Below are 11,736 nucleotides of genomic sequence, written 5' to 3'. Positions count from 1 at the left end.
AAAAAAAAAAAAAAAAAAAAAAAAAAAAAAAAAAAAAAAAAAAAAGAATTAGCCCTGTGTCCCGGTACTTGTGGGCAATTCAATGTAAGATTCATTTCAAACACAATCCTGCTGGGCGCACGGGGCTCACACCTGTAATCCCAGGACTTTGGGAGGCTGAGGCAGACAAATTGCTTGAGGCCATGAGTTTGACACCAGCCCGGCCAATAAGGTGAAACCTCAACTCTACCAAAAATACAAAAAAATTAGCTGAATGTGGTGGCGCACACCTATAGTCCCAGCTACTCAGGAATCTGAGGCACAAGAATCGCTTAAACCCACAAGGCAGTTCAAGATCACACCACAGCACTGCAGCCTGGGTGACAAAAGCAGGACTCTGTCTGGAAAACAAAACAAACAAAAAAAACATATTTATTTGGAGATAGAGTCTCATTCTAGTGCCCAGGCTGGAGGGAGTGCAGCAGTGCTATCTTGGCTTACTGCAACCTCCGTCCTGGACTCAAAGCAATCCTCCTGCCTCAGCCTTCTGAGTAGCTGGGACCACAAGCACCTGGCACCACACCTGGCTAATTTTTGTAGAGACGGAGTCTCACTATATTGCCCAGACTGATCTTGAACTCCTGCGCTCAAGTAATCTGATCACCTCAGCCTCCCAAAGTGCTAGGATTATAGGCATGAGTCATTGCAACCAGCCCAGGAATTCTTTTTCTTTTTAGTAGAGACAAGGTCTCATTATGTTGCCCAGGCTTGTCTCAAACTCCTGGGCTCAAGAAATCCTCCCACCTTGGCCTCCCAAAGTGCTGGGATTATGGGGGTGAGCCACTGCACTCAGCCTTGTTTCAAATTCTTTTTTTTTTTTGAAACGGAGTCTCGCTCTGTCGCCCAGGCTGGAGTGCAGTGGCCGGATCTCAGCTCACTGCAAGCTCCGCCTCCTGGGTTCACGCCATTCTCCTGCCTCAGCCTCCCAAGTAGCTGGGACTACAGGTGCCCGCCACCACGCCCGGCTAGTTTTTTGTATTTTTTAGTAGAGATGGGGTTTCATCGTGTTAGCCAGAATGGTCTCAATCTCCTGACCTCATGATCCGCCTGTCTCGGCCTCCCGAAGTGCTGGGATTACAGGCTTGAGCCACCACGCCCGGCCTCAAATTCTTTAAGGGAGTAACACTTCATCACTACATTCCTCATTCCAAAGACTTGGCAGTGGCCTGGGACACTGAATCATTTACGTAATCTGAAGTTCAATGTTAAACATGCTGAGCCGGGCGCAGTGGCTCCCACCTGTAATCCCAGCGCTTTGGGAGGCTGAGGCAGGCGGATCACTTGAAGTCAGGAGTTCGAGACCTGCCTGGCCAACATGGTGAAACCCCATCTCTACTAAAAATACAAAAATTAGCTGGGCGTGGTGGCAGGCGCCTGTAATCCCCGCTACTCGGGAGAATGAGGCAGGAGAATCGCTCGAACCTGGGAGGCAGAGGTTGCAGGGAGCGAGATCACGCTGCTGCACTCCAGCAAGGGCAACAGAGCAAGGCTCTGTCTCAAAAAAACAAAAACAAAAACCAAAACCCACGCTCACCTGCCCAGCTCCACAGGTACCCGCTCCTAACACCGCATGAGGACCACGTGTCATCCAATATGGGCTTCCCACGTGTCTGGAGTCTGACAGCTCAGCTTTCAGTTTGGGTTAGGAGTATCTGCCCTTGTCTCTAAGGAAATATTCTAAATGTGTTCCAATACATCTCTGGTAGCTTTAACAAAAGCCACGGAGACACGGCCTGGAAGATGTCTGATGTTCATTTCCTGCCAGCGTCCTGTGTGACTGCATCTGACATACGAGACACATGAGGAAGATGACCGTCTGGACTGAACAAGTAGACTATAAACATAACTGGGTGGAGAAGAGTCTCCCGCCCTGTTGCTAAGCAAGAAATAGAAGGCTTCTAGAAACTGCAGGTGAATCAGGTGTCTTCAGCCACACTTGGGTATTTTCTCCGCACCCCCAACCAAGTATGCAGGACTCGGAGATTCCAATGAACTTAAAAGAGCTCTTGTTCCAAAGAATGAGATAAACTGTAAAAATAAAAATCAGGCCAGGCACGTTGGCTCACACCTGTAGTCCCAGCACTCTGGGAGGCCGAGGTGGGTGGATCACCTGAAGTCAGGAGTTTGAGACCAGCCTGATATGGCGAAACCCTGTCTCTACTAAAAATACAAAAAAATTAGCCAGGCGTGGTGGTGTGTGCCTGTAATCCCAGCTACTCGAGAGGCTGAGGCAGGAGAATCGCTTGAACCCAGGAGGTAGTGGCCGCAGTGAGCCGAGATTACACCATTGCACTCCAGCCTAGGCAACAGAGACAGACTCCGTCTCAATAAAAAAAATAATAAAATTAAAATCAACCGCAAATCTGACCCACAAAAACTCAGTGCGGCCCTCAGGAAGCTTGGGAAACACCCAGTGAACATCAGGGAGCTCAGGAAACACTCAGTAAATGCAGAGCCCGTGGTCACCGGGGCCCTCCTGTGAGCTGGCACTGGGTAGGCAAAGCCCAGAGGCCTTCCCTGGAGTTTTGGTTTGTTTCAGTATGATCTGACATTCAATTTCTCTAACCTTTAAGCTATAAGTAAAAAGCCCCCTGCGGCCACGCGTGGTGGCTCAGGCCTGTAATCCTAGCACTTTAGGAGGCCAAGACAGGTGGACTGCCTGAGCTCAGGAGTTTCAGATCAGCCTGGGCAACATGGTGAAACCCCATCTCTACTAAAATACAAAAAAAAAAAAAAAAAAAATTAGCTGGGCATGGCAGCATGCACCTGTAGTCCCAACTACTCAGGAGGCTGAGGCAGAAGAATTGCTTGAACCCGGGAGGCGGAGGTTGCAGTGAACCAAGATCGCGCCACTGCACTCCAGTCTGGTGACAGAGTGATACTTCATCTCAAAAACAAAACGAAACAAAAGCCCCCTGCATTGCTGTGTGGAAAATGTGGTGATCCCCCCAGAGAATAAGAGACTCAGCAGAGTCACTAAAGGATAATCACCCACTGAGTGTAGGGGCTATTAAGAAGTTACAGCACTTAGGAATAAGTGGAACTTCAATCCCTATTAAAGAGACAGGACTGGCCGGGTGCGGTGGCCCACGCCTGTAATCCCAGCACTTTGGGAGGTCAAGGCGGGTGGATCATGAGGTCAGGAGATCGAGACCATCCTGGCTAACACGGTGAAACCCTGTCTCTACTAAAAATATAAAAAATTAGCCGGGCGTGGTGGCAGGCGCCTGTAGTCCCAGCTACTCGGGAGGCTGAGGCAGGAGAATGGCGTGAACCTGGGAGGTGGAGCTTGCAGTGAGCCGAGATCACACCACTGCACTCCAGCCTGGGCAACAGAGCGAGACACCATTTCAAAGAAAAAAAAAAGAGAGACAGGACTACAGGGAAATGCACTACGTTTTTGGAAGGTAATTTGAAGCTACAATGGGATGCTGAACCATTAAGACAGTGGTAGTACTACTGATAAAAGCTTAGAAAAGGCCACACACAAAACCTTAGGACTCACTCAGCAAAGCAAAAAATGACACAATCCACAATCCATGAAGTCCAAGTACTTAAAATGAAGCAGGAATCAAAATGATGGTCAGAGAAGGCTGGGGAAAACATAAAAACTGGACCAAAGGAACTCCAAAGGGCTTTGCTTACTATTTAATGCAAAAAGCACAGCAGATTAATTTTCTATTTCAGGGAAAATGTCTTACTCTTTGCAGTCTGAGCTTGTTCTTCTCTGTAGAGCCTTTGACGAATTTCTTAGTTATCTGAAACAGAAGACGTTTATCTTTAAACATGGGTTATTTCAATCGCTTCGAGAAAAAGAGAAACCTTTCCAGGTGATCAGTTTTTCCACCAATAGAACCAAAATGTCATAGTAGGGTCACAAACTCCAGTTAGCATACACACATGTGTGTATCTGGGATTAGATAACAGGGGAGACTGTGGAGGCAGATAAAGAAATGAGTGAAGCATGCCATGCACAAGGAAAACAAGGCAAGCTCAGAAATAAAGGCAACAGACAAGGCTGGGCACGGTAGCTCATGCATGTAATCCCAGCACTTTGGGAGGCCAAGGTGGGCAGATCACTTAAGGTCAGGAGTTCGAGACCAGCCTGGCCAATGTGGCAAAACCCCATCTCTACTAAAAATACAAAAATTAGACGGGCATGGTGGCGGGTGCCTGTAATCCCAGCTACTCAGGAGGCCGAGGCAGAAGAATCACTTGAACCCAGAAGAAGGAGGTTGCAGTGAGCCAAGATTGCACCACTGTACTCCTCCCTGGGCAACAGGGTGAGACTGTCAAAAAAAAAAAAAAAAAGACAGCTGGCCTGGGCAACAGGGAGGATGGATTTGTAGCAAATGAGAGAGGACCTGCCTGTCCAAAGGGAATGGAGCTCTTATAGGAACATAGGTCCCTGTTTGCTGATCCTTCCAATTTCTTCAAGAGAAGCTGATATTAGGAATTTCATGTGAATTTTTTTAGGTGTTAAAAAATGAACACAGATGGGCACAGTGGCTCATGCCTGTAATCCCAGCACTTTGGGAGGTCAAGGCAGGAGGATCGCTTGAGTCCAGGAGTTCAAGACCAGCCTGGGGGCCGGGCACGGTGGCTCAAGCCTGTAATCCCAGCACTTTGGGAGGCCGAGGCGGGTGGATCACGAGGTCAGGAGATCGAGACTATCCTGGCTAACATGGTGAAACCCCGTCTCTACTAAAAATACAAAAAACTAGCCGGGCGTGGTGGCGGGCGCCTGTAGTCTCAGCTACTTGGGAGGCTGAGGCGGGAGAATGGCGTGAACCCGGGAGGCGGAGCTTGCAGTGAGGAGATCACGCCACTGCACTCCAGCCTGGGAGACACAGCGAGACTCCGTCTCAAAAAAAAAAAAAAAAAAAAAAAAAAAGACCAGCCTGGGCAACAAAGCAAGACCCCGTCTCTAAAAAAAATTTTTTTTTTTTTTTTTGAGACGGAGTCTGGCTCTGTCGTCCAGGCTGGAGTGCAGTGGCCGGATCTCAGCTCACTGCAAGCTACGCCTCCCGGGTTTACGCCATTCTCCTGCCTCAGCCTCCCGAATAGCTGGGACTACAGGCGCCTGCCACCTGGCCTGGCTAGTTTTTTGCTTTTTTTTTTAGTAGAGACGGGGTTTTACCGTGTTAGCCAGGATGGTCTCAATCTCCTGACCTCGTGATTCGCCCGTCTCGGCCTCCCAAAGTGCTGGGATTATAGGTTTGAGCCACCGCGCCCGGCCTTAAAAAAACTTTTTAATTAGTTAGGTGTTGTGGTGCGCATCTGTAGTCCCAGCTACTCAGGAGTCTGGGGTGGGAGGATCATTTGAGCCCAGGAGGCTGAGGCTGCACTGAGCTGTCCAACCTGGGTGACAGAGTGAGACTGTCTCAAAAAAAAAAAAAAAAAAAAAGGTTACTAAATTAATCAAATAAAACATGTCTCCAGGCTGGTTTCCTGTGCACCACTAATTTACATTCTGTCTAGCTCAACTCTGCTTTTTATTTTATTTTTGAGATGGAGTCTCACTCCTGTGGCAGAGGCTGGAGTGCAGTGAGTGCCATGATCTCTGATCACTGCAACATCCACCTCCAGGTTCAAGCGATTCTCCCTCCTCAGCCTCTCAAGTAGCTGGGATTATAGGCATGCACTGCCACGCCCGGCTAATTTTTGTATTTTTAGTAGAGACGGGGTTTTGCCATGTTGGCCAGGCTGGTCTTGAACTCCTGACCTGAGGTGATCCACCCACCTCGGCCTCCCAAAGTGCTAGGATTACAGGCGTGAACCACCATGCCTAGCCAACTCTGCTTTTTAGAGTGTGGAGTGAAAGCTTAAGAAAAAAGGGAAACTTGCTGGGGTTGTCTAGGACCTCTACATTCTAGGGCACAATATTTTCTATCACCTACGTTCAAACCGAGCATGAACTACTAGGAATTACCAATAGGACCCATGGTGTGACTCACCATCCACCTGAATGGTCCCAGGGAGGAAGACGAACAGGGAGTCTGGACTTTGGCCTAAACTATCTCCCACCGGGACAGAGAATCCTGAAAACCAAACTAGTAGACGTGAAGAGCAGTGGGAAGAGAGGCTTAACACTGGGAAGAAATAGTTCTCTGGGTTCATTGCAGACTTGCGGTGTAAGGCTGAAGTTGAACTGAAAAACCAAAGGCCCATTTTCCTGGCAATGGTCTGATGGGTCAACAAAATTATGGAAGCGAATTTTTTTTTTTTTTTTGAGACAGAGTCTCACTCTGTCACCCAGGGTGGAGTGCAGTGGTGCAATCTAGGCTCACTGCAAGCTCTGCCTCCCGGGTTCAAGCAATTCTCCTGCCTCAGTATGCTGAGTAGTTGGGACTATAGGCGCCCACCACCATGCCTAGCTAATTTTTTTGTATTTTTAGTAGAGACGGGGTTTCACCGTGTTAGCCAGGATGGTCTCGATCTCCTGTCCTCGTGATCCGCCCGCCTCGGCCTCCCAAAATGCTAGGATTAAAGGCGTGAGCCACCCCACCTGGCCAACAGTGATTTCTTCATCTGGGAAAGCTGAATCCCTGACTAGGACCTCACAGAATAAAAGCTTCAGATGAATGAACTTAAGAAGACAGCCTTTCCACCTGGGTCCCACTGAGTCCTTTCTGGACTAAACCTTTCTTTCTTTTTTTTTTTTTGAGGCGGAGTCTTCACTCTGTCGCCTAGGCTGGAGTGCAGTGGCACCATCTCGGCTCACTGCAAGCTCCGCCTCCCGGGTTCGCGCCATTCTCCTGCCTCAGCCTCCCGAGTAGCTGGGACTACAGGCGCCCGCCACCGCGCCTGGCTAATTTTTTGTATTTTACTAGAGACGGGGTTTCACCGTGTTAGCCAGGATGGTCTCTATCTCCTGACCTCGTGATCCGCCCGCCTCGGCCTCCCAAAGTGCAGGGATTACAGGCGTGAGCCACCGCGCCCGGCCTACTAAACCTTTCTTTAGGGAAAGGCCAAGTCGTTGTGAGAAGGCTGCCCATGTTGGCGGGAGCTCCTTCACCACCAAGATCGGGCAGGGTGCTCAGTCTTTACTGAGAATGTGGCAACAGAAATGCCAGCCAGAGGCAGCCTCACCAAATGCTGCAGAAAAAGCATGTCTTTCCAGCATCCATTCTGCCTGCCAAGGCTGTGTGCCCCCCGCCCCCCTCTGAGGGATTTAACTGCAGAATGTGGGAGGCGCAGCTCTCCGGGGCTGCCCTTTGTGTTCAGAGATTATAGTATGGAATGTGATCTTGGGGCGGCGGGGAACTCAGTTGCTTAGTCCTGCCCATACCTGAAGCTCAGCTGCACAATCTCCTGCCTTTTACAATGCTCCCCCCTCTGCTGTGAGTCCAGGAATAACAGACTTGATGTGACCGGCAAGAGCCCACTCAACAATCCCCAACAACCAAAACAGAGCAATTACGGCTTAATTTAAAACCAGTATCTCTTTTATTTTACCAAACACTCAGACGGACCTTGATGTCTGGCGGAACTTTATCTTCTTGAAATTTGACCCAGGTGTTTATAGATCTCACTCTCAAAATTCTATGCAATGCTGCCACATTCTACCCAGCTGCAGCCGGGTCACACAGCACCCTCAACTGCCAAAAACGTGATCCAGGATCCCAGAAGGAAGCCAAAACACAAAACCTGACAATCCCAAGGAGTCGGGACAGAGCTCACTATGTGTGGGCATGAAAATTCCTGCACCCTTTCCCGGATAATCCTCTCAGAGCCTATGGACTCTGACTTTATACTAAAGGGTATCTAATTTCCAAGCCCAGACCAGATAAGCAGATAAAACCTAACAGCAGGGGAGCGAAGGCAGGGGAAAAGAGAAAACCTCAAATTGGCCCGAGTAGAGTGCAAGCTGGGAAAATAAGAACGCACAGTTCTCCTTAACAGCCCAAGGCCACTTGTAGAAGGAAGCTCAAGGGAACAATCATTTTGTGAAAGCCAAACACAGAAACAACAGAACTGAGAAGACAGCTCTGTAACCCACACTATGGGATATCACGCAACAGAGAGTTCGATCTTTCCATCCTAACATAAAAAACATCTAAGACACCCCTGAGTAACAAAGACAGATATTTACAGTATATGTTATACACAAGGAAACAAAATGATACTGGGTGTTTCCTAGAGATCTCTCTGGACATGCAGGACACAGAAAAATACAAAGTGATGATGATGATAATAATGGCAACCTCCTGGGAGAACAGAGGGCTGCGAGGTTTCCATTCTTTCTTTCCTTTTTGTTTTTTTGAGACAGGGTCTGACTGTTGCCCAGGCTGGAGCGCAGTGCAATCATGACTCACTGCAACCTCTGCCTCCTTGGCTCAAGTGATCCTTCCACCTCAGCCTCCCAAGGAGCTGGGACTTCAGGTGCATACCACCACCCTGCTAATTTTTATATTTTTTGTACAGACAGGGTTTCACCATGTTGGTCAAGCCAGTTTCAAACTCCTAGGTTCAAGCGATCCTCCCACCTCGGCTTCCCAAAGTGCTGGGATTACAGGCATGAGCCACCACACCTGGACCATTATTTCTTTTAAACATGCAGAATTTATTACAAATGTAAGTTCAAGTATATGGAAAGAAGTTCCAGCAATCTTCGAAGAGAGGCAAGCCAAAGATTCCAGGAACACAACTGCACCAACATGATCATTTGTGGAATAATCATCTCGATCACTAACAGAAAAGGCTAAATTACAAGTCTGATTGCAAACAAACTTCAGAAATGGTTCTTTCCCACAGGGTAGAAAACTCTAATACTAAAAAGGAACACTTCAGCCATTCAAAGGACCCCGGGAGTATCTAAAGATGGATCTTTCTTTTTTTTTGAGACGGAGTCTTGCTCTGTCACCCAGGCTGGAGTGCAGTGGCCGGATCTCAGTTCACTGCAAGCTCCGCCTCCCGGGTTCACGCCATTCTCCTGCCTCAGCCTCCCGAATAGCTGGGACTACAGGCACCCGCCACCTCGCCCGGCTAGTTTTTTGTAATTTTTAGTAGAGACGGGGTTTCACCGTGTTAGCCAGGATGGTCTCGATCTCCTGACCTCGTGATCCGCCCGTCTCGGCCTCCCAAAGTGCTGGGATTACAGGCTTGAGCCACCGCGCCCGGCCTAAAGATGGATCTTTCTAAATCATTGTTTTCCAAAGTGAGATTCTCCAGACCCTGCAGTACTAAAACAACAAAAACCAAAACAAACAAAAACTCGCCCTGAAGCTCCCTGAAAAGGGACAGCATCCGGATCTGTATAGAAACAAACTCCCATTTTCTTTTAAAGAAGGAAAAAAGAAGGCAAGCCAGCCCACAAAGTACAGTGGCAATGACTGCCCCGGGGCTCAATGCAGATTTCACTGTACCAACTCCACGAAGAACAGACCCCGGTGACAAGCACACAGATTACACAGCAGCACGAAACAATCCGCAAGCTTCCTACCAGCTCGCCCTTGCAATCTGGAAAGAGCTGCTGGTGGGGAGGGAAAGTGTGAAAACAATGTATTCCCCAGAGTAACAGGGGTTGTCGGCAGGGGGTGGCTCGGACCTCATGGCAAGGAAAGGTGTTAAGAGTTAGGTACCAACTGGCCAGCGCGGTGGCTCATGCCTGTAATCCCAGCACTTTGGGAAGCTGAGGTCGGTGGATCACGAGGTCAGGAGTTCGAGACCAGCCTGACCAACGTCGTGAAACCCCGTCTTTACTAAAAATACAAAAATTAGCCAGGCCTGGTGGCACGTGCCTGTAATCCTAGCTACTTGGGAGGCTGAGACAGGAGAATCACTTGAACCCAGGAGGCAGAGGTTGCAGGAGCCGAGATCACACCATTGCACTCCAGCCTGGGCAACAGAGTGAGACTTTGTCTCAAAAAAATAAATTAAAATAAATTAAAAAAAAAAAACACAACAGTTAGGTACCAAGTATGAAGCAAATCAACCAACCCAAAAATGCAGGACTCCTCAAAGGTACAGAGATAACTTAGGGGTTGAGGGTGAAGTCTCTTCCAGCTGGGATCTCAGGGAGCCCTGCCATCAGGGCATGCAGAGGCCTCCTGATAATCGCTTCCCTCATAGCTTTGGTGACTGACAGGCCCTCTGGGAGTGGTTGTGGCCGCTTTCTGCCATAGGCTCTGGGCCAGCTTGAAGCCTTTACCACTTGCAAATTATCTGAAGAGTTGGGATAATACTGCCTTCGAGTGCATTCCAAAACCTCGAGCCTGTTTTCAGAACAAGATCTAGCATCCTAAATGCAGGGTTTCCTAAATGTTGCACACTGGGTTCATGTGCTCAGCTGTTTTAGAAAGCGGGTAGGATGTGTCACCATGATGACCAACGAGGGGACTTCCCAGTTTGCAGACTAGGCTGTGGACATGGAAACAAACTTAATGGAAACATGTGCTTGTGTCCTGTTCTTTTTTTAAATTTTTTTTCTGAGACGGAGTTTTGCTCGTTACCCAGACTGGAGTGCAGTGGCGCGATCTCAGGTCACCGCAACCTCTGCCTCCTGGGTTCAAGCGATTCTCCTGCCTCAGCTTCCAGAGTAGCTGGGATTACAGGCACACACCACCACACCCAGCTACTTTTTTGTATTTTTAGTAGAGACAGGGTTTCTCTATGTTGGTCAGCCTGGTCTCGAACTTCCGACCTCAGGTGATCCACCCACCTCGGCCTCCCTAAGTGCTGGGATTACAGGTGTGAGCCACCGTGCCCGGCCATGTGTCCTGTTCTTGCTAAACGGCTGCAACACACCACAGGACGAAATTCTGCAAAGCGGCAGCAGCCTGGAAGAAATTAAAGTGATCGAATGTACACTACAGGATGGCCAATGGGGAGAGACTTCAACTCTGATTTTGGGAGACTGTATGGTGCCTTAGGTAGAAGTTGAAATGTGTACATCCCAGTCTGGCACATTTAGCATCTTAGAAAAGGGTACTAGGCTTAGTACCTGAGTGATGAAATAATCTGTACAACAAACCCCCATGACAAGAGTTTACCTATATAACAAACCAGCACATACAAAAAAAGAAGACCGGGGCAGTGGCTTATGCCTGTAATCCCAGTACTTTGGGAGGCCAAGGCGAGCAGATCACTTGAGGTCAGAAGTTTGAGACCAGCCTGGCCAACGTGGTGAAACCTGTTCTTTTTTTTTTTTTTTTTTTTTGAGACGGAGTCTCGCTCTGTAGCCCGGGCTGGAGTGCAGTGGCCGGATCTCAGCTCACTGCAAGCTCCGCCTCCCGGGTTCACGCCATTCTCCTGCCTCAGCCTCCCGAGTAGCTGGGACTACAGGCGCCCGCCACCTCGCCCGGCTAGTTTTTTGTATTTTTTAGTAGAGATGGGGTTTCACGGTGTTCGCCAGGATGGTCTCGATCTCCTGACCTCGTGATCCGCCCATCTCGGCCTCCCAAAGTGCTGGGATTACAGGCTTGAGCCACCGCGCCCGGCCTGTGAAACCTGTTCTCTACCCGAAAAAATACAAAAATCAGCCAGGCATGGTGGTGGGCACCTGTAATCCCAGCTACTCAGAGGCTGAGGCAGGAAAATCTCTCGAACCCAGAAGGTGGAGGTTGCACTAAGCTGACATCATGCCACTGCACTCCAGCCTGGGCGACAGGGTGAGACCATGTCTAAAAAAAAAAAAAAAAAAAAAAAAAATTTTGCTCCATTTTTTTTTTTTTTTTTTTTTTTTTTTTTTTTTTT

At 48.8% G+C, this 11,736-nt stretch overlaps 1 protein-coding gene across 1 annotated transcript in view; it reads right to left on the bottom strand.

Annotated features, from left to right (window-relative positions):
* CHAF1A (chromatin assembly factor 1 subunit A) overlaps window positions 1-11,736 on the bottom strand; it is a 44,477-nt gene that overhangs the window by 23,571 nt on the left and 9,170 nt on the right. The window contains exon 4 of the mRNA XM_025366523.1: window positions 3,741-3,797. Within this exon, the coding sequence (XP_025222308.1) occupies window positions 3,741-3,797 (57 nt within the window). The remainder of the gene's footprint in view (window positions 1-3,740; window positions 3,798-11,736) is intronic.

Source organism: Theropithecus gelada, chromosome 19 (genome assembly GCF_003255815.1).
Source record: "Theropithecus gelada isolate Dixy chromosome 19, Tgel_1.0, whole genome shotgun sequence".
Taxonomy (NCBI): Eukaryota; Metazoa; Chordata; class Mammalia; order Primates; family Cercopithecidae; genus Theropithecus; species Theropithecus gelada.
This window is presented reverse-complemented; position numbering and strand designations above follow the sequence as displayed.